The sequence below is a fragment of the Halichoeres trimaculatus genome, unplaced genomic scaffold (assembly GCF_033239565.1).
Source record: "Halichoeres trimaculatus isolate MK-OKI-2021-1 unplaced genomic scaffold, fHalTri1.1 fHalTri1_scaffold_11, whole genome shotgun sequence".
In the NCBI taxonomy this organism is placed as follows: Eukaryota; Metazoa; Chordata; class Actinopteri; order Labriformes; family Labridae; genus Halichoeres; species Halichoeres trimaculatus.
Genome location: NW_027437189.1, coordinates 15,353,575 through 15,377,699, shown reverse-complemented (window position 1 = coordinate 15,377,699; position 24,125 = coordinate 15,353,575). Strand labels below are relative to the sequence as shown.

General features: G+C 42.4%; 1 protein-coding gene across 3 annotated transcripts in view; it reads right to left on the bottom strand.

Annotated features, from left to right (window-relative positions):
* Nucleotides 1–756: 756 nt before the first annotated feature.
* Nucleotides 757–24,125, bottom strand: part of iqsec2b (IQ motif and Sec7 domain ArfGEF 2b) — a 38,302-nt gene continuing 14,933 nt past the window's right edge. Inside the window, exons 2-15 of one of the 3 annotated variants that reach the window (XM_074680838.1) lie at nt 22,687–22,851; nt 10,048–10,351; nt 9,586–9,903; nt 8,281–9,335; nt 8,006–8,167; nt 7,796–7,918; nt 7,519–7,685; nt 5,760–5,899; nt 5,535–5,660; nt 5,339–5,438; nt 5,081–5,242; nt 4,754–4,936; nt 4,532–4,581; nt 757–4,252 (exon numbers count right to left, since the gene is read on the bottom strand). In XM_074680838.1, coding sequence (XP_074536939.1) covers nt 3,068–4,252; nt 4,532–4,581; nt 4,754–4,936; nt 5,081–5,242; nt 5,339–5,438; nt 5,535–5,660; nt 5,760–5,899; nt 7,519–7,685; nt 7,796–7,918; nt 8,006–8,167; nt 8,281–9,335; nt 9,586–9,903; nt 10,048–10,351; nt 22,687–22,851 — 4,240 coding nt within the window. In that variant the 3' untranslated portion in view covers nt 757–3,067. The remainder of the gene's footprint in view (nt 4,253–4,531; nt 4,582–4,753; nt 4,937–5,080; nt 5,243–5,338; nt 5,439–5,534; nt 5,661–5,759; nt 5,900–7,518; nt 7,686–7,795; nt 7,919–8,005; nt 8,168–8,280; nt 9,336–9,585; nt 9,904–10,047; nt 10,352–22,686; nt 22,852–24,125) is intronic. The other 2 variants (XM_074680839.1, XM_074680841.1) reach the window with 2 other exon arrangements.

Here is a 24,125-nt window from a genome sequence, read left to right as displayed (position 1 = left end):
AACAAAAGTGTAACACAGGCATGACAAAGTGAATTAAGAAAATTTAGAGAGGATAATATGGCTTTTCCTTCCCCTTCCTAAATGCTTAAAATGTTCTGAGTGAGGTCTACTTTTGCGACATTGTTTTTATTATTGACTAAGATAGATGGATATCAGCTTATTTATCCTGAAGGAAATTCAAGGCATCCAGAAGCGGTTTCACGACAAATATGACATGAAATGTAGTTACACTTGGACCCCACGGACTTATGCCCCCTCTATCATGCCAGTTATCAATAGAAAACTATACTTTTAATAAAAATGAAATGTTCATAACCTGTGCAAAATAAGAACAAGAATTTATGTCAATCTCAAAACACCTATAAATGGGGAAAAAAGAAAGCGAAATTAAGTACAATAAACCAAAAGCAGAAACACTCTTGCTTTACATTTTCTAATAGGCTAATTTTTATGATAACGTGATAAAATTACTTTACACAAGTTAAACCTTTATTATAAATAGCTGAATTTGAGGTACAAGTTCTTAATACAATTGTGAGGGGTCATACATGCAACGGTTTATATTCATGGAGTTGTGGTGTTGGGGAAATCTTTTCTGTGGGCCAAAAAACTTGTTGAAGCCCATGCCTAAACCTCTTCATGCTTTATTATGCATCATGACCCTGAGTTAAACCAACATCTTGTCATTATTGCTGGCTGATTGTTGGAGCTGTGCAATGATGATCGTTTTGTAAGAACAGGACACACAGACACAGGCACTGCAAGGACACTTTAATTTATCAGAAGCAATAAATATTCACATCTCAATTCTCTATTCTTTCAGTACACATAATACATACACAAAGAAAAAATTGAAATCATTTGCTTTAAATGATATCAATAAGTGCACTGACATATAAACTTTTTAGGCTTCAATTGATAGCACAGTAACTCATTCTCTCACCTTCAGTCTTAAATAATGAGAAAAGAAAAAGAAGTCAGTATTGATTTTGGCCAACACCTCCTATTCCTCTCCCTCTTTTTTTATGTACACACTAAGTGCCACTCACATGCACGCACCTGAATACAGGATGGGAAGAGTTCGTCCCATGGTTATGATTAGAAGCCTTTGTATAGTTTATTCTGTACATTCAGGTTTATACAGTACAATCTATTTAATAAGTGCAGATATATTCATGCAAGAAGAGTCAAAAAGACACACTGAAAAAGAAAGGCTAGCCAACACATACTTATAAAATCTTCATATGACATTCGTGTCTTTCTCCAAACCTCCTTAAAATCCTCTCCTGAGGATTCAGATCTTGTTGAACTTCGACAGCTTGTTATTTAGCTTGTTTCTTTGACTTTTACTTTCTCCACAGCCATTCTTTCTCCTCTAATTTATGATGAATGTAGTTTCCCTTTGAAATGAATGGCACTGAAGGCATCAGTACTCAATTATGACCTCAAAAAAGGCTCTTGCAAAAGAGGAATCCAGGAAGAAAAGGGGAATACAGAATTTACCTGTAAGGTGTTTTTTACATTCTCAACTCTTGTTGTATTCCCAGACAAGAAGAACTTAGCGGTGCTGATATAAGAACATAATTCTCAAAGTGGTTGAGGAGGGAGGATAGGAAGAAGGCCATTTTTGACTTGAGACATCACATGTGCAAAATCACAAAACCTCATGTAAAAGCGTGCGTCTTCCAAACAAAGAAAAAACAAAATGACAAATTCTCATTGCTGCAAGGAGGTGAGCAAAAGTGCTGTAAAATTATGAAGGGATGGAGCCTTTTGGGTCTTCTTTTCTTCACTTTACACAACCATAAGCAAGCCCTTTTCAAAGAATGAGAGCTATAAAAATAACTAAATGAGCAGTAACTCTGATCAATTCTGTAAATTCAAGTTTTGCTAATTGCCCCGTTTGAGAGATTTCTGCCCATAGCTCACATCAAACAAAAACAGAAAATGAGGAATAATGTTGGTGGTCAAATCAATTTGAACCAAACAAAACTTCATTTCTTATTTTGAACAACCAATAGTACTAATAATTAAAACATGAACTCAATGGAAACCATGGTACAATGGAAATAAATCACATCTCACATATCAGAACACCCTCTGGTGGCTTAAGCAAACTGAGGGAATTTATATGTGCATATACTCTCTATAACCATGTACAAACATCTGCTGATATAATTAATCACTGATCAAAACAAATATCGGACAATATTCATCATACTCATAGCAGGTATTATAATATCGATAAAACAGCGAAAAGCTTTAGAAACATTCAAAATATATTATTGATTGTATCATTAATTTCCCAAACCCCACAAAGAATGCATTATAAAGCCAGGAGGCTCCTGTTGACATGTAAAAGACCATTAAGCAAAAAGACCTTCAGGAAACCGTGCACTGGTTTTAGAAGCTTGAGACAAAGCAACATGAGGTCTTTTCTAGAAAAAAAGATGCCTGTCAGCAAAGCGGAACCTGCAAGAAGGGACGAAGACATCATGAAGCCAAGAAAATTATTGCAAAGTCAAGGGACATTTTTTGCAACTCTCTGCTTTTCTCAATGTCAAACTGTGTCGGAATGCATTCAGTGGTTTAGTCTTTATTTACACCCCCATGTAAGCAGCTCGACAATATTATCTCTGTTTTTCCAGTGTCACATCATAACACCGTGGTACTTAACATGTAAATAGTCTCATATAGACTAAACTAGACTTCAAACAATTAAAACTGAGGCAATACATTAAGATATAGATTTAAATTCATCTTAAATTATATGGCTATAGACTTTTTATATTATGTGCAGAAATGTGATGAGTGTGTTCATATCTGTGTGTGCAGGTTTCAAAGATGTGTGCACATGCTATTCTAACCCTAGCTGTGCTTTTTATCTCCACCTACATATGTGGGAAACGGAGGTGAAAGTAGCAGAGACGAAGCAAACTGCGTTTCCTCTTGTCACTAGCGCTGCTGCTGTTACTTTCCGTCCTGGCAGACTTGGTCCTGGTTCTTGTTCTGCCAGCCTCCTCCATTCTGTAATCTGACCTGTGACCCCTGTGGCCAGACACTCTGCTCAGACCACGGTGCTTATCCGGTTGATAGGCTTGGATTTGGAGCTGCTGCCCCCTGTACCTGTCGCACCAGCCCCTGTCACCTGTGGCCCCTGCTGAGGCTGCACGGGGTGCTGGGGGGGGTGAGGGGAGAGAGGTGTAAGAGGGGTAAGGGGGGACGAAGGGGGGGGTAAAGGGGAGTGTGGTGGGGGAGGGGGGATGGAAGAGAGAGGAGGGTACTGGGGCAGATACGGGCCGGCGGACGCTGCGTGATGAGCATTGACGGTGGCGGACGGCAGGTTGTGGGGCAGAGTGCCGAATATGAAGTGTGTTTGGTGGGTGGAGTGGCTGGCTGGGTGTGGTGTGTGAACGTGTCCGGGGTGGGTTTGGGAGTGTGCGTGGGGGTGCGGGTGGGAGTGAGACAGGGTTAGTGGCAGTTTGGTACCAGGGCCGCCGCCCCCTCTGACAGAGTGTGTGGGCTGCGCGTGGTACATAGTGAACTGTGGGTTCTGGGAATGTTGGGAGAGAGGAGAAAGGGGGGGGGGACATCCCACCACCATGTTGGCGTAGCGACCCGGAAGGCCATGCTGGGAGAGCTGGGAGAGATGGGCCAGCTGCGGGTGCCCAGTATGCGGGGGGCCAAGCGGTGGCCGACAGGGTAGTGGGCCTCGCTGTATGGTATGAGGAGCCATACCTTGCAGTGGAGGAGGGACAGTTTGGACGTGGTAGCGATGGTGATGATAGTAAGGTGGTGGTGGCTGCACGGTTCCCACGTGACAGTACTGTGCGTGCAGGGCCTGGATCTTGGAGGGACCCCCGTCCATCTGGCAAAGGGATGAAGGGGAGTGAGGAGGGGGCCCTCCCGAAGTCGGTGGGGGGACAGGCGCGGGGAAGGGTGGCCCCGGTGGAATAAGAGGGCCTGGTGGTTTGGCGCGCTTGCTGCCGAATAGGGATCCCAGGAAAGAGCTGCTGTTGTTGTTGCTGCTCCCCCCAGGGACGCTCCCCGCTCCTGTTCTCTCTACACTGCTGGAGACTCCCCCAACTCCTGTCCCAGCAGTGGTATGTTGCTGCCCCGGCCCACCCCCCACCCCCGATCCGGGGCTCAGGATGGGGCGGTGAGGCCGGAAATCTTCTGTTCCATAGCAGCCAGGAATTACACCTGGCATTGGGTAGCGCTGGTGAGGCTGTGGGCTGCTAATGATGGAGCCCTGAGAGGAAAGAGAATCATCAGGCTTTAAAAAAAGTACTGAAAGATGTCTGACTTACATTGTCACACAGTGGACATGTTTGCATCTGGGGAAAAAATCATGCTGAGGAATTTATGAACGCCCACAACCAAACAACAGGTGTCAGTGAGGACAAGTACATGTGGACACACACACATGCATGTACCAGTAAAGTAAACACACATTGTACATACATTAAAAAAAAGCATGACTGGGGGAACACGCCTTTTAACAAGACCACATCTAGTCCATCAGACTTACTTCCATGGTACTGTCCAGAGAACCAACACTGTTCCTGCGACCACGCTTCCCTGCACCCCACCAGGAAGAATCGGGTTAGCAAAAAGTGGAAAACTTTAATGTTTACACTTTAAAGATAAAGCCACTTGGGCAGTGGGAAAGAGGAATAGGATGGGCCCCAGTTCTCCCCAGGTGATAGAAAAGAAATAAGATTGCCCTCAGTCTCTAAGGTGTTGCTCTCACCTGTGTCTGATAGGTCCCTGAGAGATGAGCTGAGGGCTGTACGTTTGAGACCCTCACAGCTGTCATCAAAACTTGTCCTTTCCATGGTGCCATTCACCACATCACTTTTCACACCTACACCTCCCACCACACCTCCGCTGAGCAAACTGGGTCGCATCACACCTTTCTGCTTCTCCAACTCCGCTGGAGAGGAACAAAAAGATCACAGGAGAATTTGAAACGAGAGGAATATGATACAAAGCGGAAAAACACAGATCTCAGTCCCGTCATTCATCATGTCTGTTAAACCTACAGTTCACAGTTATGACCAGTAGATGGAGCACTTACATTCAACTCTGTATTTCTCCATCTCTTGCACTTCAGCAATACTCTCCCTGAGGTCGCTTACAAAGCGGGTGCGGTCCTGCTGACTGGGTGCCATGAAGACGATAAGAACCTTTCTCTCTCCACCCAGGACTGCTGAGGTCAGCCTGATACCATGAGGGTAGTCTGAGAGATGCAAACAGATTGATATCAAATACTTCTGTCTCATAGAAGCTTGTTGAGAGGTTGTCAAAATATCTAAAGAGAGAAATGGTCTCTTACAGGAGTTCTGAAACATGTGCACTTGCATCTCAACCAAAGGGAAAGATTGTCTGAAACTGTAAGTCACTGAGGTTTTCTTCTTCTGGAAGATTTTAGTCACCTGATGCACAGGATAAACAAGATATTAACATTTTACAGGGTGCTTTTAATGAGATGATGTAATAAGAATACTAAAAACAACGAAAGTGAGTCTTACCACCAGGAGGTCATTAAAGAGAAAGACCTCTCGCTGGTGCACTCCTGTCCTCTGAGGTCTGTTGGGGTCAGGGACCTCATAGAGCTGGCAGCAACACACCAGCCTTCGATGTGGAAGGGACAGCACCTGTTTGGACAAATACAGAACAAATATATGACTTTTTTCAACAGTAGTGGTAACACGTTGAAAGCTATGTATGTTGCCTTATTCGGCCACAAAACTCACAGGTTTTTTACCCACAATGACCCTCTCTACCGCCTGAACTTGGGACACGTGGTCGTCATTGGTCCGCAGCTCCCATTTCTGTATCCGCTGGTAGATTCCAACCAGCAGGTCCCTTGGTATGTCCTGTCCATTGTCAACACCTAAAGGGGAGATGGAAAAAACACAGGCATATATTAAATGATGATTATCAAAAATGAACTTTATAATGCTTAAATTAAATGAAGCTTTTAATTCTTCAAGTTCTTGACATAATGACAGCCTTTCTGAAAATACAAACATATTTGGAACCTTTTTACTTTTTAACATCCAAATTATATCTGATTTATTCAGCCTTGTTAGATAAAAATAATTTATTTTTATATTTATTTCTATTTTTTTGTCTTGGTCTTTTTTTTGTCTGGCATTTTTTTCCTCCAGCAGATCACTCATTTCTGCTCCTGATTCGTGCCTAGCATGTCGACTTGGCACAGTTTCACATGTGATGCCCTTCCTGACACAACCCTCCCCATTTATCTAGGCTGGGGACAGGCACTAATGAGAACATTGGCTTGTGATCCACTAGTGGCTGGGTAGAAACACCGCTGAACAACAGCGGGAGCAATTTCAGGTTCAGTGTCTTGCCCAAGGACATTTCCGTAAATTGTGAAATGTGACTGCAGTGACCAGGGTGGATTTTCCAACTTTCTGACTGAGAAACGACTACTCTTTTTTTTACCCAACCTTTGCCTTTTTTATTAATTTCTTTTACAAAGGTGGTTATTTTAGAAAAGCAGAAGAAAAAAGTCTTAGAAAAATATCAGAAAACCATTTTGTTTGAGTCTCTGTCAGATTGACAGCTGATAATAAGCTGTCAAAGTGTCAGTGTTACACACTAGAAAATGAGGCACAAAGTAAACAAACTTGTACTGAGTAGACAGCAGGGAGCTACTGGTTTTGAATCAATCTGACTTCACAAAGGCTGAAGACTTTTGGGTAAAGACTAATGTTATTATACAACACTTTTGGTCTATCCTCTTGTGTTGCTGTGTGTCAATAGGGACATCTGCTCGGCCTATGAAACATGAAGCAGCAACCTCCACCGATGAAAATGAAGCCAATGAAAGTGCCCACTTGAGGCTGGCTCCAGAAGCCAATTTTTAGTGCTGGTCATAGGATTGATTGCCAGTTCCTGCATAATTCAATTGATTTGCATTTTGTTTACCTCTCTCCCTCCCCACATTTCCTGTCTCTATTAAAAAAGCCACAAAATCATTTTTTAAAAAGAGAAAACCAGGGTTTCCTTTTTAGGTCCTATATTAAAATGCCCGACATTACAGAAGGAATGAGCTTGTTTACAGCCTTGTATTAATAATAGTTTTGATCATGATGCGTCCACTAAGCCAACATAGGGGGTTATAAGAATTATAAGGAAATATATGATGTGCCATCAAGACTTTGTTATACTTAATACAGCCCATGTTTTAAACTGCTGTACCTTTATTTGTTGTGTTATTTGCCTAATGGTGACTGCAAATGGGCTTGAACTCAGTGCTGGAATTAAGTAAAAAAACAAGAAATTTGCCTTTTTCGGTTTCTTACATTACAAAAGTGGCAAGGATTTAGAGCAAATATGAAATGTTCCCTGTCACAAACAAAAATGCATTTTTAATTCATTTTGACTTGGACATTTCTTCCCACTGATCTAATCCAGTATGATCATTTTTTGCCAAACACCACGCTTGAAGTTAAAAGTGCTGGAGTTTGTTCTGTGTGGGAGGACCTCTCAGATTCTTGATGAAGTCCTCCAGTTTCATTTTCCTCTCAGCTTTTACGTTGGGGCTGTACATGTCTGTGTTGAGGAGGATTATGGCAAAGGCCAAGATGAAGATGGTGTCCGGGTTCTGGAACTGCCGAACCAGGGTTGGATTACACACACAGTATCTCTGACTGCAAATGAAACAGAAACAACATGCTTAAAAGTAAATCTTTGGCACTACAGAAACTAAATTCAGGGTATTATTTTCTCTCAAGTCCCACTTTGTTTTTCATAAATTTACCTGAAAGCCTCGATGAGTCTTTCCACTTTTTGGGCTTCTCCTTGAACTTTTATTTGAGCCTGGAACTTCCTGAGAGCGTCATCAAGGTCCATTCCTGAGAAGTCCATTTCATCCACCACACAGCTGAAACCAACACAGCAGAGGTCACAGTCAAACCCTGGCTATTGCAAACCCAGTCACCTCCTCTGCTTTGTCCATTCCCATACTCACTCTAAGACATCTTTGTTGAATTGTTTCTGTCGGTTCCCCAGGAACTCTCCAATCATCTGCCGGCTGAGGCCCTTCCTCTCCAGGATGAAGCGAGCAATCCCAACTGGAGTGTCTGATACAAACCCTCTCTCTATCAGGTACTGGATACCTTTCTCTGGCTTCCTATTGCCAACACAAAGGAGCTTTGTTGTTAAAACTCTACTGCTTTTACTAAATGACTATTTGCCATAATCTCTCATAGGCCCTGCTTCTCACAAGTAGTTCAAACATCTTACTTGTTGAAGAGGTTGAGACCTATGCGGTACTGGCGTCTCTGCACCACATCACTGTTGAATGGTGGAGAGTCCCAGCTGTGGCGGCTCTCTCTCTGGTACGTCTGCTTCCCCAGAGGTGGCAGAGGCTCCCGCAGACTGTCCTGAGACGATGATCCAGAGCTGCAGTTGACTGTCTCATTTGAGTTGGTGGTAGAGTTGAGTGAGTCGTTATCTCCGTCCGAGCAGCACGGCTGCTCCAGACCACCAGGTGGCAGAGCAGTAGAGGAGGAGGAGGACAGAGGGGTGGTGGGGGGTTGCTGTGGGGATGAGGAGGATGAGGGTGTGTCTGGGTACTGATGGTGGTGGACAGGATGGTGGTGATGGTGGTGATGTGCGGCCACCTGGTGAGGGATGTGCGTTGGCATGGGTCTACCTGGAGCTCTGGTCTGACCCTGAGCAGCTGCAGTGGATGGAGGGCGGGTGCCTGTGTTAGGGGAGTGTTTGAGGGTCCCCTGAGGGGAGCCAGCCCCTACCCCAGACTCCTGCTCATAGACCAGCTGTCTGCTCAGAGAGCCTCGATCAGAACGGTCACTCATGTCCACTGAGCTGTCGCTCGGTGGCTCAATGGTGAGGAGAGGCAGATGGGCGCCCCTTAAACGATAATCCCTGCACTCAGTACACGGCGTGCTGCGCCTACTGTTACTGCTGCCCCCTCCCTCAGTGTCCCTGCTGTCCTCACGCCCACCAACACCCCCACCAGGGCCCCAGTACTCTGTGTCTGTGCTGCTGGGTGCCCGATCCAGTGACAGAGGTGAAGACGGCATGCCATCGTCCATGTAGAGAGTGACATCACTGTAAGATGTGGCAGTGCTGTCACCGTGCATACTGAGTCCTCCACCAGCACCCCTGGCTCGTTCGCCCAAACCTCTTTGGGAGGAGGGGTTACTGCTGCTGCTCCACACACACTCTCCAAAGTCCTCACTGATGCCTCCCCCCTCCCTGCTGCCCTCCTGGGAGTCATCGCGTCCTGCGCGGCAGGTAAGGGCATCGTCTATGGAGTCAGCTAAGGACTTGACCTGGTGAGGGGACAAATTCAGACATAAATTTCCAAGTTAACATGTTATAATTCAGTCAGGAACATACTTTTAAAAAATGATCCAGTTTAGTACTGTTCTGTGAGCTCCCTGCCCTTCCACACGCCTTTGCAAAATGCCTCTTTTTCTGTCTCTGTCTCTCACTGTGAAGTCCTTTACATCATACTCTGCAACAGAAAGGAACCCAGAAGAACTCTATGCCCTCAAACTGATCTCACATTAAAACTGTTACCTGTTTGGAAAAGGAGTCCTCTAAGTGTGTGTAGTCTCCAGGCCGGTCTGGGTCAGGTGAATGAGGAGGTCCTATGGCCACACTGTGGGTGAAGTTGGTTTGTGTCTGGGCCTGTTGCTGTGGCTGTCGTTCATCAAAAGAATACTGTAGTCTCATGTTGGACAGGATGATGCGCCGTGTCATGCGACTCTCTGAAGCAGAACTTCGAAGGCGCTCAAAGTTCTTGTTCATACGGTACTGTCTGAAGGCCGTCTGGATGGTCCGAGCTGCTCGGCGGCTTACAAAAGAGCCGCCATACTTTCTTTCTAGCATCTCCACCTGGCAGAAGGTAAAGACAAAAAGATTACATCATCAAGAGCTTCAGCCGAAAGGAGTTCTTGATCTGCCTTTTATTTGCCTTTGGCATTCAAAGATCTCAAACACTTGCGACACAAATCCTGACATCATCCTCGGCATTGATACCTTTTTATCCTGAAGATCTGTTGAGAGCTCGTAACTGTCAGAAAGGGCCTTGCATCTCTTGTTCTCTTCTTCCTCTTGCTTGCGGAGGGCCAGACTTGCTGGTTGATGTCGTGTTCGCAGTGCCCAGGCCAAGCTGGCTGAACTGGAGACAGACACATGTGAAGGCTCTCTGGACGCAGAGGGTATGTTGCTGCTGCTGCTGCCGCTGTCAGCGTAGCGCTCGGACCCACGCAGGTAAGGCGCCTGACTGAATGAGCTGTCTTTGTGGGGGCCTGGATCTGGACACTGGGAGTCCCCTTCCACACTACGAGAGAAAACAAGAAGAGGGTTTGAGAATGAGCCACTTGTGAGTAATACGTGTCTTGACAGAATATCACACCAAAAATTTTGAAGTGTTACAAACAGAAAAAGAGACTGCATTATGATTTGGTAAGCTCACAGTCACCAAATCATGAAGACAAGATATTATTTCAGGACTTACATGTAAACTTTAGAGCGACGGGTAGTTAACCATCTCTTAGTGGAACTCATGATGTCACTTCAGAGCAGTGCCAAAGCCTGAGATCTGTCAACATTCTTGACCTACATTATGAGCTGATGATCCAACAGACACAAAGGTCCCTGGCCTCGATCTTCTTCCTTTCACAGGGTTAATAAACTACATTCAGCCAAGCCTACCAGTGTGTATGTACTACCCTTTTCTGCTTCTCACGTTCTTCTTTCTTGCAGAGTATTCTCGTCTGACACAGCAGTGATATCACATTTTGAAGAGTCATAAACACACTCCTCCACATACCAGAAACACCATACTGACAGGAAAGACCAGGTTGTTCGTCAGCTGCAGGTATAAAACAGGCACATTACATCACTAAGAGAAATCGTGACAAAAAGCACATGCCAACATCTCCTTTTTGTAAGCTGCTAAGACTGTGCACCCAAACCACTTCAGCAACAAAGTTGAGTTGGATTCAAATGGAATCTTTGAAAGAAGCGTACAAAAAATCCTTAAAACTTAAGATTCAAGTTAGTCCAGAAATCCACCCGGTTCCTGTAACGCACTTCTGCCCAGACAAGTCAATTAGTCAGTCTGTGTTTGGGAGAACAACAGCAGTCACATGTTCCTGCCTACATTTCCTTCTGGTGCTGAAGCCACACCTCCTTCTGTCAGCTGTGCCCTGTCCCATAACAGGGCAGAGCTTCAGGGGTGTGCTGGAGCGTGTCACTAACCGCAAGAAAGTAGGCAAATCTTTGCTGCTTTTGTGGGTTTTACCCTTTGCATGGTTTATACTTTGCATAACTTATAAATGCAGTTCACGAAGGAAGTACCAAAATGTGTCTTTCACTTTTACATTCTTCTCTCCATGAGGGTTAACTCATGTGCCCCTTCCCTCTCTCTTCCGTTCCTGGCCAGAACACAGAGACTTCCTGTTTTGATGTTACTCGTTTAAACATGAAAAGAGGGAATAGATTTGAAGAAAAGTAAATAACTTGTAGGTTTTTCTTGAACATGAAAGTGTTGCTGAAGCACACCCCATGCCTAAACTCTTTGTAATACGGTGAGGGTTAAATGTTCCTTCAAGGGTCTTTCAGCAGGACATCCTGTTCCTTCGAACAACACATGACCTGACTGAATTATTGTTGAGTCTGACAAATACTCTGAGGACTGATTTGTTTTGTTGCATAACACAAGCGCTATGCAAAGCCCCTAATCAGAAGGACACAACCCCTACACCTAAAGGATCAACAAACACATCCCAGTGGATCATATTTAAGCTCCTTTGAGGAAGTTTTGGGTTGTGATGATTTTGGAGAACCCTGTCTGCAATGATGTACATAACAGTAACATTTAAGGGAATATTTGTGAATTAATCATTTTTTGTAATGAGACAATGATGAGGAAATCACTGAGTTTTTCCCCCTCATATGTGCGTCTAATCTCACATAAATATTGAGCAATGCATTTGTGTGACAGGCTAAATTAGTTTAAGGAGCTCAGTGTTGATTTTATCTGTGAGTAACACACTTCTTACCTCAATAGATCAACAGGGACAGCACAGCAGCATTCATTGTGGGAGTGTCTTTGTTCAACTATTCAACTAAGGTAAGGAATCCAGGTGTTGCATAAGTGAAAGTGTTGAGAGACTGAAATACTGTTTTACAAAGCACTTGGTACCTTTGCTAACTGAATGAGTTTGAACAGGTAAAACAAACTAAAGTGACAACCAGGACAGCTGTCTCTCTCCTTTCCAAACCAAGCACATGGTTTCCTACAAGCTAACAGATTTATAACATTTAAGCTAGGAAAATGAAGTGTCTATGGCTATGTTGTCTGCTCAGGTGTTTTACCTGGTTGAGGATTATACTCAGTCACTTCTTCCATTTTAACTACTTCACATATTTCAAAAAAATGCCCATACATTGTTTTGCTGCTCAGAATTAGCTGTTTGAGCTTCTGAAGTCAGAGTTGTAAGTGTTCGACAAAATCATTTTTTACATAAGGGGGTACAAAATTTGCCTTTTAGGTCTATGTCAGTGAAATACGGTGGCCCCGAAGTCCAAAACACATACAAAATCAGCAACACACACACACACACACACACACACACACACACACACACACACACACACACACACACACACACACAGAAACACTTTTGAAACTATTCTGGCAAACGTTTTTACTATCAGGAGAGTCGGTTCTATGTCCCTGACCCACGACCCAGGAAAACTGATCACGTTGGCAGGCCTTGTGAAGTTGATTATGGGGCTGTTTACACGAAAATGGGGTAAAACGCAAAAGTACTGCTGCGTTTTGGCGTCGCGTTTACACGAGAACGGTGTTTCAGCCGGCCTAAGATGCAAACTTTTGAAAACGGCCCCCAGAGTGGAATTTTGCTGACACCGTTGCCATGCAAACGGTAAGCTCCGCCCCGTGAAGTGCATATAACAGTACAACAGTACCGTTGTTAGGATCGTCGTGGACTACCATGTTGTGCTTGTGCTGCTCAGTCAACTGAATCTGCTGTCTGTCTTTCAACAAAATTAGCATCTTTTGCTCCACTGCTGCATTCCCCAATCGACACAACTCTACTTTGGTTGAGATCTACCAAAAGCGGCTTCTTGACAAGACACTTATAGCGCCACCCACAGGCCTGGCATGCTTACTACAGCGTTTTCAGTCCCTCAGCGTTAACGCAGATTTTCTTTTTCACTGTGATTTCTCTGCATTTTAGCTATTTTGGATAAAACGTAATGTAAACAGGGCCTATAAAGTCGCCCAAAATTAAATCCATTAAAGAAAGAAAACAAAACAGGACTAAGACTAACTGACGTATTCATCTAAAGACTGAATCGAAAAAAACTGTCTGAAACCACTGATCCTGCCATGTTGAATCTCTGAGTAGTATTAGCTCACATAAAAATCTTGTGGTGCTTTCTTTTAGCAATCAAATGTGTCACCCCTTGTGAAAATGTGCTATTTGAAAATATAAAAAAGCTGTTTCTCCAGCGCTCTGTCAATCATCTGGCCTGACACCGGCCCCGTCTCAGCAGTAACAGCCATTAAAACTTACAATACAGAAAGCGCCAGACTTGTTGCTGGTGGCCTTGTCTGCTTTTTTAGGTCATACAGAGGCATTAGTACAGAAATAAACACACATTACTCATGCGTTAGAGGTTTAATAACAGTATGTACAGGCAGTACAATGTTTACACATAGAGTTTACACTAATTATTTATGAGCAACAAGTTGCTGCCTACAACTCCATATCCTCTCAAAAATATATTTTTCCCTTAGCAGCATCATTTATCATTCCTCCTCCACTGCTACTTAAATAGAGATGTTGAGGAGAGGGAGGGGGTTGCCTGGTGACGGTTGCTGTGGGACCTCTGTAGGCGGTGAGGCAGTTGTTAGGATGAGAAGCGTAGTTGCCATGACAATGTATTGACTGTTATCACCACTGAGGTGGGTGTTGAAGATGCTCCACAGGTTGTGAATGACAGTCTACATAATACTTGTCTTGTTATGAAAACAGAGGAAGAATAAATATGTAAATCATGTAAATGGAGCGTTGTCTAAACTTGTTAGTTTAAGAAGAAGTGAAGGCTTAAAATATCACCAAGATTTAGTCCCTATTTATATAACTTCTTGGGTAACCTGAGGGGTAGATTAAATTAAAAAGTGCTCCTTTTAAGGACTGGAAATGAGCTACATGAGAGCCTCTGCTCTGAGCCAACAGGTCGACACGCGCAGCGACTCAGCCACGCTTAAACTTCCTGCTGTGCACATCAGCAGGAGCAGATGGTATTTGCTTATTCAACTGAGTCACAGAAACCTGAAATACATGCAGCGCGAAAAATCCAGGAGTCACAGGCCTAGTTTCATTAAAGTGTTTGAATATTCATGGCTGTTCCATTGGAATGACTTGACCTAAAAATCTTTACAAACTTCAGCCGTCATGTCACATTTACAGGAGAGTGAAAAGCAAAATAGCTCAGGGAGAGTGAGCGACTGCAGCATGACCAGATGAACTGACTGTCTGAAAGCAGAGATTTCATTATTTAGACATGCAAAGGTTCAGATGTCTTCCTATGAGAAACAATAGGACGATTTTTTAAGTTGATCCTATCAAAAGTGGCAGAGAGGAGTGGCTCCTCACTGCCACTGAGACCAAGGCCTCTTTTCAGGGGTGTCCTACAGCAGTACATTAATAACAAAACAAACATAATCAGTTAAAATAGTTAAAGATAAATTAACATCACATTCAAACTCTTGCAAAACCTAAAGGTTTTCGATGTTTCATCTTATAAGACAAGTAAATTTTTGAAATCACTCAGTCACCAGCTCTTTAAAAGCATCATGTCGCATCAGAGAGGGTAGTTAAGCTGTCACCCCAGAGTCATTCTGCATAACTGGAGCAGCAATACCAAAAGTAATCTTTCCTTTTGTTTAAAACTCTCTACATCTGATAGTTTTTTTAAGCCAACACAGTAGTAAAGTAAGTAGGAAGTTCACCTAGAAGTGCCCTGTAAAAAAAACAGAATACTGTGTCAACCAGTGGTTTTAATATAGAATGTCCAGAATGTTACTCCATACTCAAAATCTGGCAGCACATTCGCCTGCATAATCACTTTCTTATTTCTCTCTGTTAGTCAAGACTTTTTTTTAAAAGACTAAATACAAACAAAGTAAAGACTAAATTTTATAAACTTAACTTAATATTTGGTGAAATTTAAGCTTAAATAAGGGTTTGCTTCAACATCTGTCCCCATGCAAGTCCTTTCTACCCCCCTCTAGGCGTGCATGCATTAAACAAGACTTCATTTGGTTTAGCCCACAGCATATTACCGCCAGGACATAATATGCAGCAAGATACAAGGTGAGAATGATATATGAGTAAAAAGTTTGTTGTATAAAACATGAGTGTGGCCATATCACAGCTGGCATCTGCACCGCCTCATTACTTATGTAAGAAACCCTGTATTCTTGTTACAGTGCCAGAGCGAGGTGCTCTCAGGAGGCTCTCTCATAAAGACTGGCCCCGAGTTTCACTACCCGCAAACACTTAATTGGAAGTGAAACAGATGGTTGGGATCCAATAAAAAGGAGGGCGATCGCTGATAGTGTTAAAGGAATAAAAAGACAAAGGCAGAAAACTGACAACAGCGCAAATGAGAGTGTGTGCTGTAAAGAACACTGTCAACTCTTAGCAGTCCCCTGCTCATTTAATATTGATGTGAAGACAGTAAATGTGTGTGTGTGTGCGTGCGTGTGTGTGTGTGTGTGTGTGTGTGTGTGTGTGTGTGTGTGTGTGAGTGAGGAGCAGCAGTTGGCCTGACTGTGCGATTGAACCCTCAGCAGGACCTGCAGGCCGGGGGATTAACCTCTCTGCAGTGTGCTATGAAGATGCCAATAATTACATTGATCTGTCTGTTGACTCATTTCCAGCCAAGAATAAACTCGGAGCTTTTATTCAACACTTGTTTCAAAGCTTTTTTGGCCAGTTGTGGAGGTAATATCTATAAAATAAAGTAAAAACAACAGGTAGTGCTGTGATGGAACTGAGTGACGGTGTTGCGTTCAAGTACTTTTGAGAAGTAGTCCATATGTATGTGTCATCTTTCACTGATGTGGTGTGGTGTGTGCTTTTACATTAAAGTATCTCTCCTTCAAACTAAGAGGAAATAAGATGATCTAATAACTCTGGATGAATGGATCTGGATAAATCTATGAATGACGGAAAATGAGGGTTAAAGATGGTGACAGACATGAAACATCACGGATGCCAAGTGGAATTAAAAAAAATTCCTTGAAGTTTGAGACAAACAAGACAAAAATGAAGACAGAGATGAAAAAAAAAGACTAAGACGAAGAAGTTGAAAGCAAATCAAGTGCAAACAAAGGCTTTCGAAGCCAGGGTTATCAAGTCAAGTGCTAGCATATCCAATGGAAGCAAGAAGTGACCAGTAAAGCAGAAAACTGTGTGATGGATATCCTGGATGGAAGCAGAAACAGCACTGGTTGTTGTAATAAAACTTTGAACTTTACTTTTTTTTTTTTTAAGTTTGAATGCCAAAGCTAAAGCCCCCAGGAGGAACTTTTAGTTTGTGTTGACTTTGGTGCCCCCTGTGGACAAGCAAAGGTTTCGTAGCGTATCTCTCCTATAAATGTTTGAGTAATCTTAAATGAAAAAATTGTATTCTGCTTTCTTTTAACGAAAAAAAAATCACTCATCGAGAATCTTTACCAGTTTTAACAGTGAAAACGTAAAAAAGGCTGTTTTGGCAGCCTTCTGTTAATCTCTTAATCTAACACCTACCCTGCGTCAGTGGCTTCAGGCATTAAAAATAACTGTATAAGAACAATCAGTGTCATTCCTTATGGTCTTGTTTGCTTCACCATTCCTGAGGCTTTAGTGTTGCTTTAATTTGTTTTTAAAATCAGGGAAAAACTTCTCACAGGAGCTTTAAATCCAGTAAATATCAGACTTTTTTCTAAAGTGATGTTAAACAGCTGTTTTTCTGTGGAAAGGCACTGTGTGAAACACACACAGTATGTCTCTAGAGTCAGCCCTTTTTACACATTGTCCACAAGCTGACCCGAACACCAGTATGGGGTACACCACTTATTATCTGACACCTTCTCTGACTTGTGTCAAAAACAACACTTCAATGTGTTAGGCTACTCTGACAAGTGACTTGAGACTCAAAGGGCCTTCAAGAGTGTATGAAGCGCCTCTGTCATGTCCTCTGTTGTTGTGCTCTGATGTGCAAAATGTTTCATTACACCAGTACAGAATGGCCCTGGGACCTGAATAAAGGATAAAAGACTCAAAAAAGGTCTGCAGCAAGACCCCAGCTAATTATTTTGCAGTTGGGCTAATGTTTACTATCAACATAAGAGCTTAAAGAGATTAAAAACACAGCGTCGGTAATGTTTTCCAACATGAAAATAAACCTACCACCAGAACAATCTGTCCTCTCTTTGTAACTCTTTTTTCTTTCAAACAGCCAAACTGAAATGAAACAATCACATCATTCATGGGTCACTTTGGAGAATTCCTCCAACGCCAACACTCCTCTGCCACTTCTCAAGCTGTGAGCTTGCCATCTCACAAACACACATTCTTAAACACACACACACACACGCATAGATCCTAATGTCAAAGCTCAAACAGGCTCTGTGGTTTTGCAAACAGGAGATGCCACTTTGTCTGGCATCTGGAAACAACACTCGACTATTTACAAGTATTTTGTCTATGTTGTCAATCCAGAACAACTTTATTATCATTTACATAAGGAAAAAAAAATGGATGCATGTGTGTTTTGTAACGTCCCATTTTGGAATTGCTGCCAATCAGATTTGATGTTTTCTTTTATGCAATAACAACAAAGTGCCAATTCTATCTCTGCAGTATGCTTAAATAATGACAAAAACCACAGCCAGATGTCTCTTTCAATTGGTTATGTTTACTAAACATCAACTTATCAGATAATCACTGACACTGAGGCAGAAGGAATGAAGAGATGCACTGTCAGTCATAAGATTGTGACCACCTGCCTTCTCATCATGTGAGGCTCAAAACAGCCCTGACCTGACATGGACTCTAGTGGACCTCTGAAGGTGTGCTGTGGTTTCTGACACCAAGAAGTGAGCAGCAGATCCTACAAGTCCTGAAAATTACAACACTGGCCCTCCACCATGGACTTGAAGCTCCAGCACTCCCTATAGAAGCTGGATGATCTGGGGACCCTGCAGGTCGACATTGTTGTTTTTTCAGAGAAACCTTCTTGCACTGCTTTATGGTCCAGTTCTGGTGCTGAGGACACAGGTCCTTATTGCTCTGCAGCTACACAACACATCTCCATGAACAAAAAAGCTGAATGTACTGTGGGCTGTGACACCTTCCTTGGTGGACAAAATCTCAGTATCAGACTGCACAGACCATCCACAGCCTCCATTCCCAGAGTGCATCAGTGAGACTTGATCACCCATGAACCTGTTTTTAGAACATGCATTTTCTTTCCTTTAACTCCTTTCTGACTTCCTTTCTGGTGGTACGTGCCTCTGCATACCAGGAACACCCCACATGGACGGTAGTTTTGAACTGCTCTGACCCAAACAGCAACCACCAGCCAGAATAAATGAAAACAATGCGAAAGTGCTAAAAAAAAAAAAAAAAAACAGTTCCTCGACTGTCCACTAGAGGCTGACTCCAGAAGTACCAGAAACTACATAAACATCAAGCCAAAAATGATGATACTTTCCAACTCGGCAGTTCAGAAGATACTTAGATCACAAGTTTTTCCAATCAGAGGCACAGCTCTAAGGACTTACAGCGATGCACCCTGTACCTCTTACTGAGGAGGCTCAAATCCCATACTGGATAATTTTCCTGCTCTGGAGACATTACACACTTGCTGATGTTACATTCTTGTGGGCTTCAGGAAATCTATTTTCAAAGATGTCCGAATAGATCTTCAGAGCTTTCACACTTTTTTACCCCCCCCTCTGACTGATTCACTTCCAGATTTGGGCACAGCTGATCCTGCCTCTGCAGAACTCCTGCACTCATAACACCAAACTGCTAACAGAAGTCATCTACTGAAGTTGACAAAATGTTTTAGAAGCCCTCAAACTGACATGACAAACCTCAGTTTGTTGTTTTGAGTTACAAATGAGGAGTTGCGAGTTATTTTTTTAGGATTATATCACACTCATGCTGCGTATGCATTTCCTCCTGACTGACGTTCAGGACAGCCGGGCTGATTACCTCGGCTTTGAAAAGTATGTGATCTGTCACCTCAAAGGCATGTTCACTCTGTCACACAGAGCACACCTCTCAGGAGTTCATTCATCACGCCGTCAAAGCCCATTTATATGTCAGATTCTTTCAAAATAAAGTTCTTTCTTTTAAAAAACACGCCAAAAAAAGGATTTAATAACTACAAGAACTCAGCTAAGAGGCTGTGTCTGTTGGATCAATCAATCTACCTTTCATTTTCTTTTTTATTATGAGGATTTAGTTCACGTCCATCAGCCCTAAACACGCAGATGAAATATTTCTCTTTCTATGAAACAAATCGTGACAGTTTTAAAAGTGAAAGAAAAGTTCTTACCATGCTGCTACTGTCAGAAAAGGTCCCACACTGACTGGATCAGCGTAACAACAAACACCCTCCCTTTCTATCTCTCTCCGTCTACTTCACACACTTTCACATTCACGCTTGCTCGCCCTGAAAAGCTGTCCCGGCTACATTCTTGACAGTCATTACTTGACAGTCTATAAACTTCCCTCACCCTGCCCGGCTTTTCTCTCCCCTCCTCCCTTCTCCAGATCTTTTACACACACTGTCACGACAACACAACACAACACCAAACAAAACAAAGACACACGTCACAATAAGGACAAATTACAGGAACAGACGAGACTTATTGAAGAAGAGCATTCATTTATTGAAAACAGAGGAGGAAAAATATAAGATCTTTTTCTTTTATATCCCACTTACAAAAAAAAGGTGTGATATTGATGTCTGTGCTGCTTCAATGAATGGATATGAAAGCGTAGACACATGGGTAAAGCCTTTCAGATGGATGACATAAAGCAGCTTTTAGATGTAAAATGAGACATAATCAATATGGATGAAAAGGATGTAGATGAAAAGAGTCACTTTTAAGGGGAAAAAGCAAAATAAATAAATAAAATGAACTAAAAACTAAACTAAAAATAATTTTTCTGAAAAATTGCAGTGCAATGAACCACAGATTGAAGTAAAACATGCTCTCTGAGGCTCAGTAGTTCATATTGTTGCAGTGTATAGATTTTTCATCATTTTCCATCCTGAGTTTCATGATTCATCTTCACATGAAAGATAACACATCTACACACTGTGTATGTGTGGAAAATTGTACTATTTTTGGCAAAGAACAAGGCTGATTTTCTTCCAAAGTTGGTTGCCAACAATAACTGGGTGCATACTGTGTGTTCTGCTGAGGAAAAGAATTAACATTCGAGGATTATGCACGACACAAAATCAATACATCACCGAAAATAGAAATTCTATAATTAAATTTTGCATGTGGATGAGTACATCGTGCTGGAGGTGGACATGAATGCAGTGGGTGTGTTCGAGCAACATTCCAGCATGACTAAAGCAACAGAGAGAAATAACATCAACATATATTTCAACTACAGAGAATCCAAAAAGAAAGAAATTAATTATCTTAAGGAGCTACAGATCTTTATTTTTTTCAAGGGGGATGATTTAAAAGGGAAGGGGGGCAATCAGAGATGAAATGTAAAGGCTATGTAGGGACAAACTTGTGAAACAAACTGCATACATTTGAGATCTTTACATCACACATGAGGCAAGCTTCTTTGACATTGCATAATGGTTGGTGACTGCATAGTGATTTGCACAGATAACAAACGGTGACTACTGGGCACATCCGAACTGACGTGACTCAACTAGTGGATCCAAGATAAGCATGAGTGCGACAGTAACAAGGAAAGGATAGTAATATGTTCTGACAGCTTGTTATGGCTGCGAGAAATGAAACAAATAGCAAAGAATACAGAGAGCAAACAACACCACGACTCTTAAAAAATGCAAATTAATGGACAAAGCATATGATACTTTAAATCAAAGATAGCACAAAAACAAACAGTCACAAAGACTACAAGTTGCATGCATTTCTTATCAGATTCTTTGAAAATACTCTGATGTTGTTTTTTTTGGTACACAGTGAGGTCTCCGTTTTCTGGCAGCATAAACTGTGAGAGTCTTTTTCACAGGTAAATGGGCGAGTGAGACGTTGTGCTGCTGGTCACACCTCAGCTCAGCTCAGCGAGAGGAGGGGCTACTGCAGCCTGAGGCAGAACAACAGAACTGATGGGCACCCTCATCCTCACCCTCCTCTCTTGGAAAGCAACACAGGAAGAGTAATACAAAAAAAGAAAGAAAGAACGAAAAACAAAAAGAGAAACACAGGAAAGCAGACAAACAAGACAGAGGAGGGAAAGAAGAAAGAGGAGGACAGAGCGAAAAACAGCATGAGACACAAACAACAGCAGAGAAAGCAGAGTAGAGCCAGAAGAGCATAAAGCACAAGGCTGCTGATGATGACTGTGTTCATCAATGATTAATATGCTGATTATTTTCATGATTAACCAATTTGACTTTTACTCTACAAAATGGCACAAAATCTGGAAAAAGAAAAAGAAAAATCTTTCAAAATAACCAAGAGCCAAAGTCATGATTTTTTTTTTTTTTACAATAACATCTACTAATGATACATATTTAGTAAAGCCCAAACATATATATATCAGACATATTCTTGCAAGAAATGACTTTATCAGATTCATTTGTCAACTAATGACAAATGAATTATTTAGAAAAAAAAATACACCTTTAAAATATGCACGATTTTTCCTGATGGACGACTTTTCATTTATTGTCATGAATAAAAAAAGAAAAATAGCCAGCCATTTCTATTTAGGAAGTCAAAAAAAATGTCCAACATTTCTGATGAAAAAAAATCATTTTTCATTCATTTTCTCAAATTGGATATTTTTGCAGCCTCATTAGAGAGGATGGCTTAATACATTTGAGCAGGGAAAAAAAAGGCTTTTTTAAAAAATCAAATGAAGTTGACTTTACAGTGATTATATGCACAGATAACAGCTGTTTCAAACCATTAGGTGGCAGTGTTGGAGCATCATGCACTGATGTGTTAGTGAACAGCATCAGGTAGAGGACAAATGAGGAGAAGGAAAGAAAAGAGGGGAAGATTTCACAAGGTTCAAATTGTGACTCAGTGCACCTCAGTCCCTCGACTTAACACAAATAACTGCCCCCTCTCCCGCTGTGTGAGGAGCTGCCTCTTTTTCGAACTGCTTTAAGGGACTAACTCGAGCTATTAGTCACACCTGGGAGTGACAGGAGACAAAAGAACAGGCTTTTGGTAGGGATTAAAAGAAAAAGGCAGGGGTTGCAGAAGGTTAAAGCAAGCAGACAAGGATGAAATGAAAGGAAAGTGATGATTAAAGGCCGCAGAGTGAGAGATGGAGGTGGGTTTAGAGGATCTGGGATTGTTGCAAGGCCTCTAATGGGTTCTCAGCACCCTGCTGTGGCCCTTACCTGTCCTCCCGCTGCAAGCTGTGGTCAGCAGAGGGGCAGCAGTACTGATGGAGGCTGACGAAGCTGTGAACAGTCAGACTGGTGGGTAAAAGAGTGGCATAACCAGTTGCAGTAGGAGTGCTGGGAGCCGAGGTGGGCTGCCCTGAGATAGACGACGGCCGGACACTGACGAGAAGGACCAAAGACGAACGGACGGAGGGACGGACAGCACACACAAAGACATGAAAGAAGCAGAGAGACACACAAACGACAAAGGGTCAGCCACAAAACAGAAAGAGACAGAGAGAAGAGCATTGGTTCGAAGCTGCACATTGATAATGACAGAGCAATGGTAGTAGAAGGAATGACACATCGAAAAAAGAAAAAGAGGTGAGACAAACTGCACAGACTCTGACAGTAGCACGGTGACCAATATCTTCAAAACACCACAGGTTCTGGTTGAAAATGTCCCAGCAGATATGTGCGTGTAAGTGTAGGAACAAGACAAGAGTTAAAAGTTCAGGTATTAAAGAGAAACAAATCCTCACAGGTTGTTAATGACATATTTTCCCCCCTCTACTCTGCTGGATTATATAAAACTCTATACTGGTCTACAGCAGAGCCCTTCTGTGGATCATCCCATATGAAAATATGAAACCACTTTCTGTAATGCATGCAAAAGTGCACATATAGCACAAAAGCCTCTCTGCCTCCCCACTAACTCTGGCAGGAATTAGAGATGTTCCATCTGCAGATAGCGGGCGAGCGGGCGGCTGAAGAGTGAGCAGCGGTTGAGATTAGCATGTAAATGGCTGGTTTCTCACTGGGGCCAGCTGCCGTCAAGGACACGCAGTCCCTGTCATTTTAACATGGGAGCACTCTCAGAGAGGAGTGGGCACGGGCACAAGATGCAAAAAAGGAGGGTGAAGAAGGAAGTGAGATTTGCTGTGGATTAACAGCTTGTATTAAGGCCAGCTGTGAAAGATAAGGCCACTGACTACCAATTGTGTTTTTCACTTTTCATGGCTGCTGGAAAAAATATTTTCATCAGCAGCAAAGAGTCGCACACTGAGAGGTAACTCCAAGGACTTTTCTAATTAATCTGGCTTTGATCACAAAGCCAAAAGAAAATGTAAAATAGACTGATACTGAAAAAAAAAAATTCTCCCGAACCTTCAAAATTTTTTTTATTAGCACCACCTTCCATTAATATCAAAGTCACCAGTTTAAAAATATTGCTTAAGTACCCTTAAACATGGGCTCTGCGGTCTATTCTTAGTGAAACCCACATTCACTGACCTGCTGCTGTGAATAGTCATTGACAGTAGTCCTTCACAAATACATTTTTTAAACCTGTGAGTGAAAAAATGGGTCTGGTAAAATTGCCGAGCTTTTACAATTCAAATTTTTATACTTTCAGATTTTTTCAACATTAGTTAGCTTCGATTCTTTTCTTTATG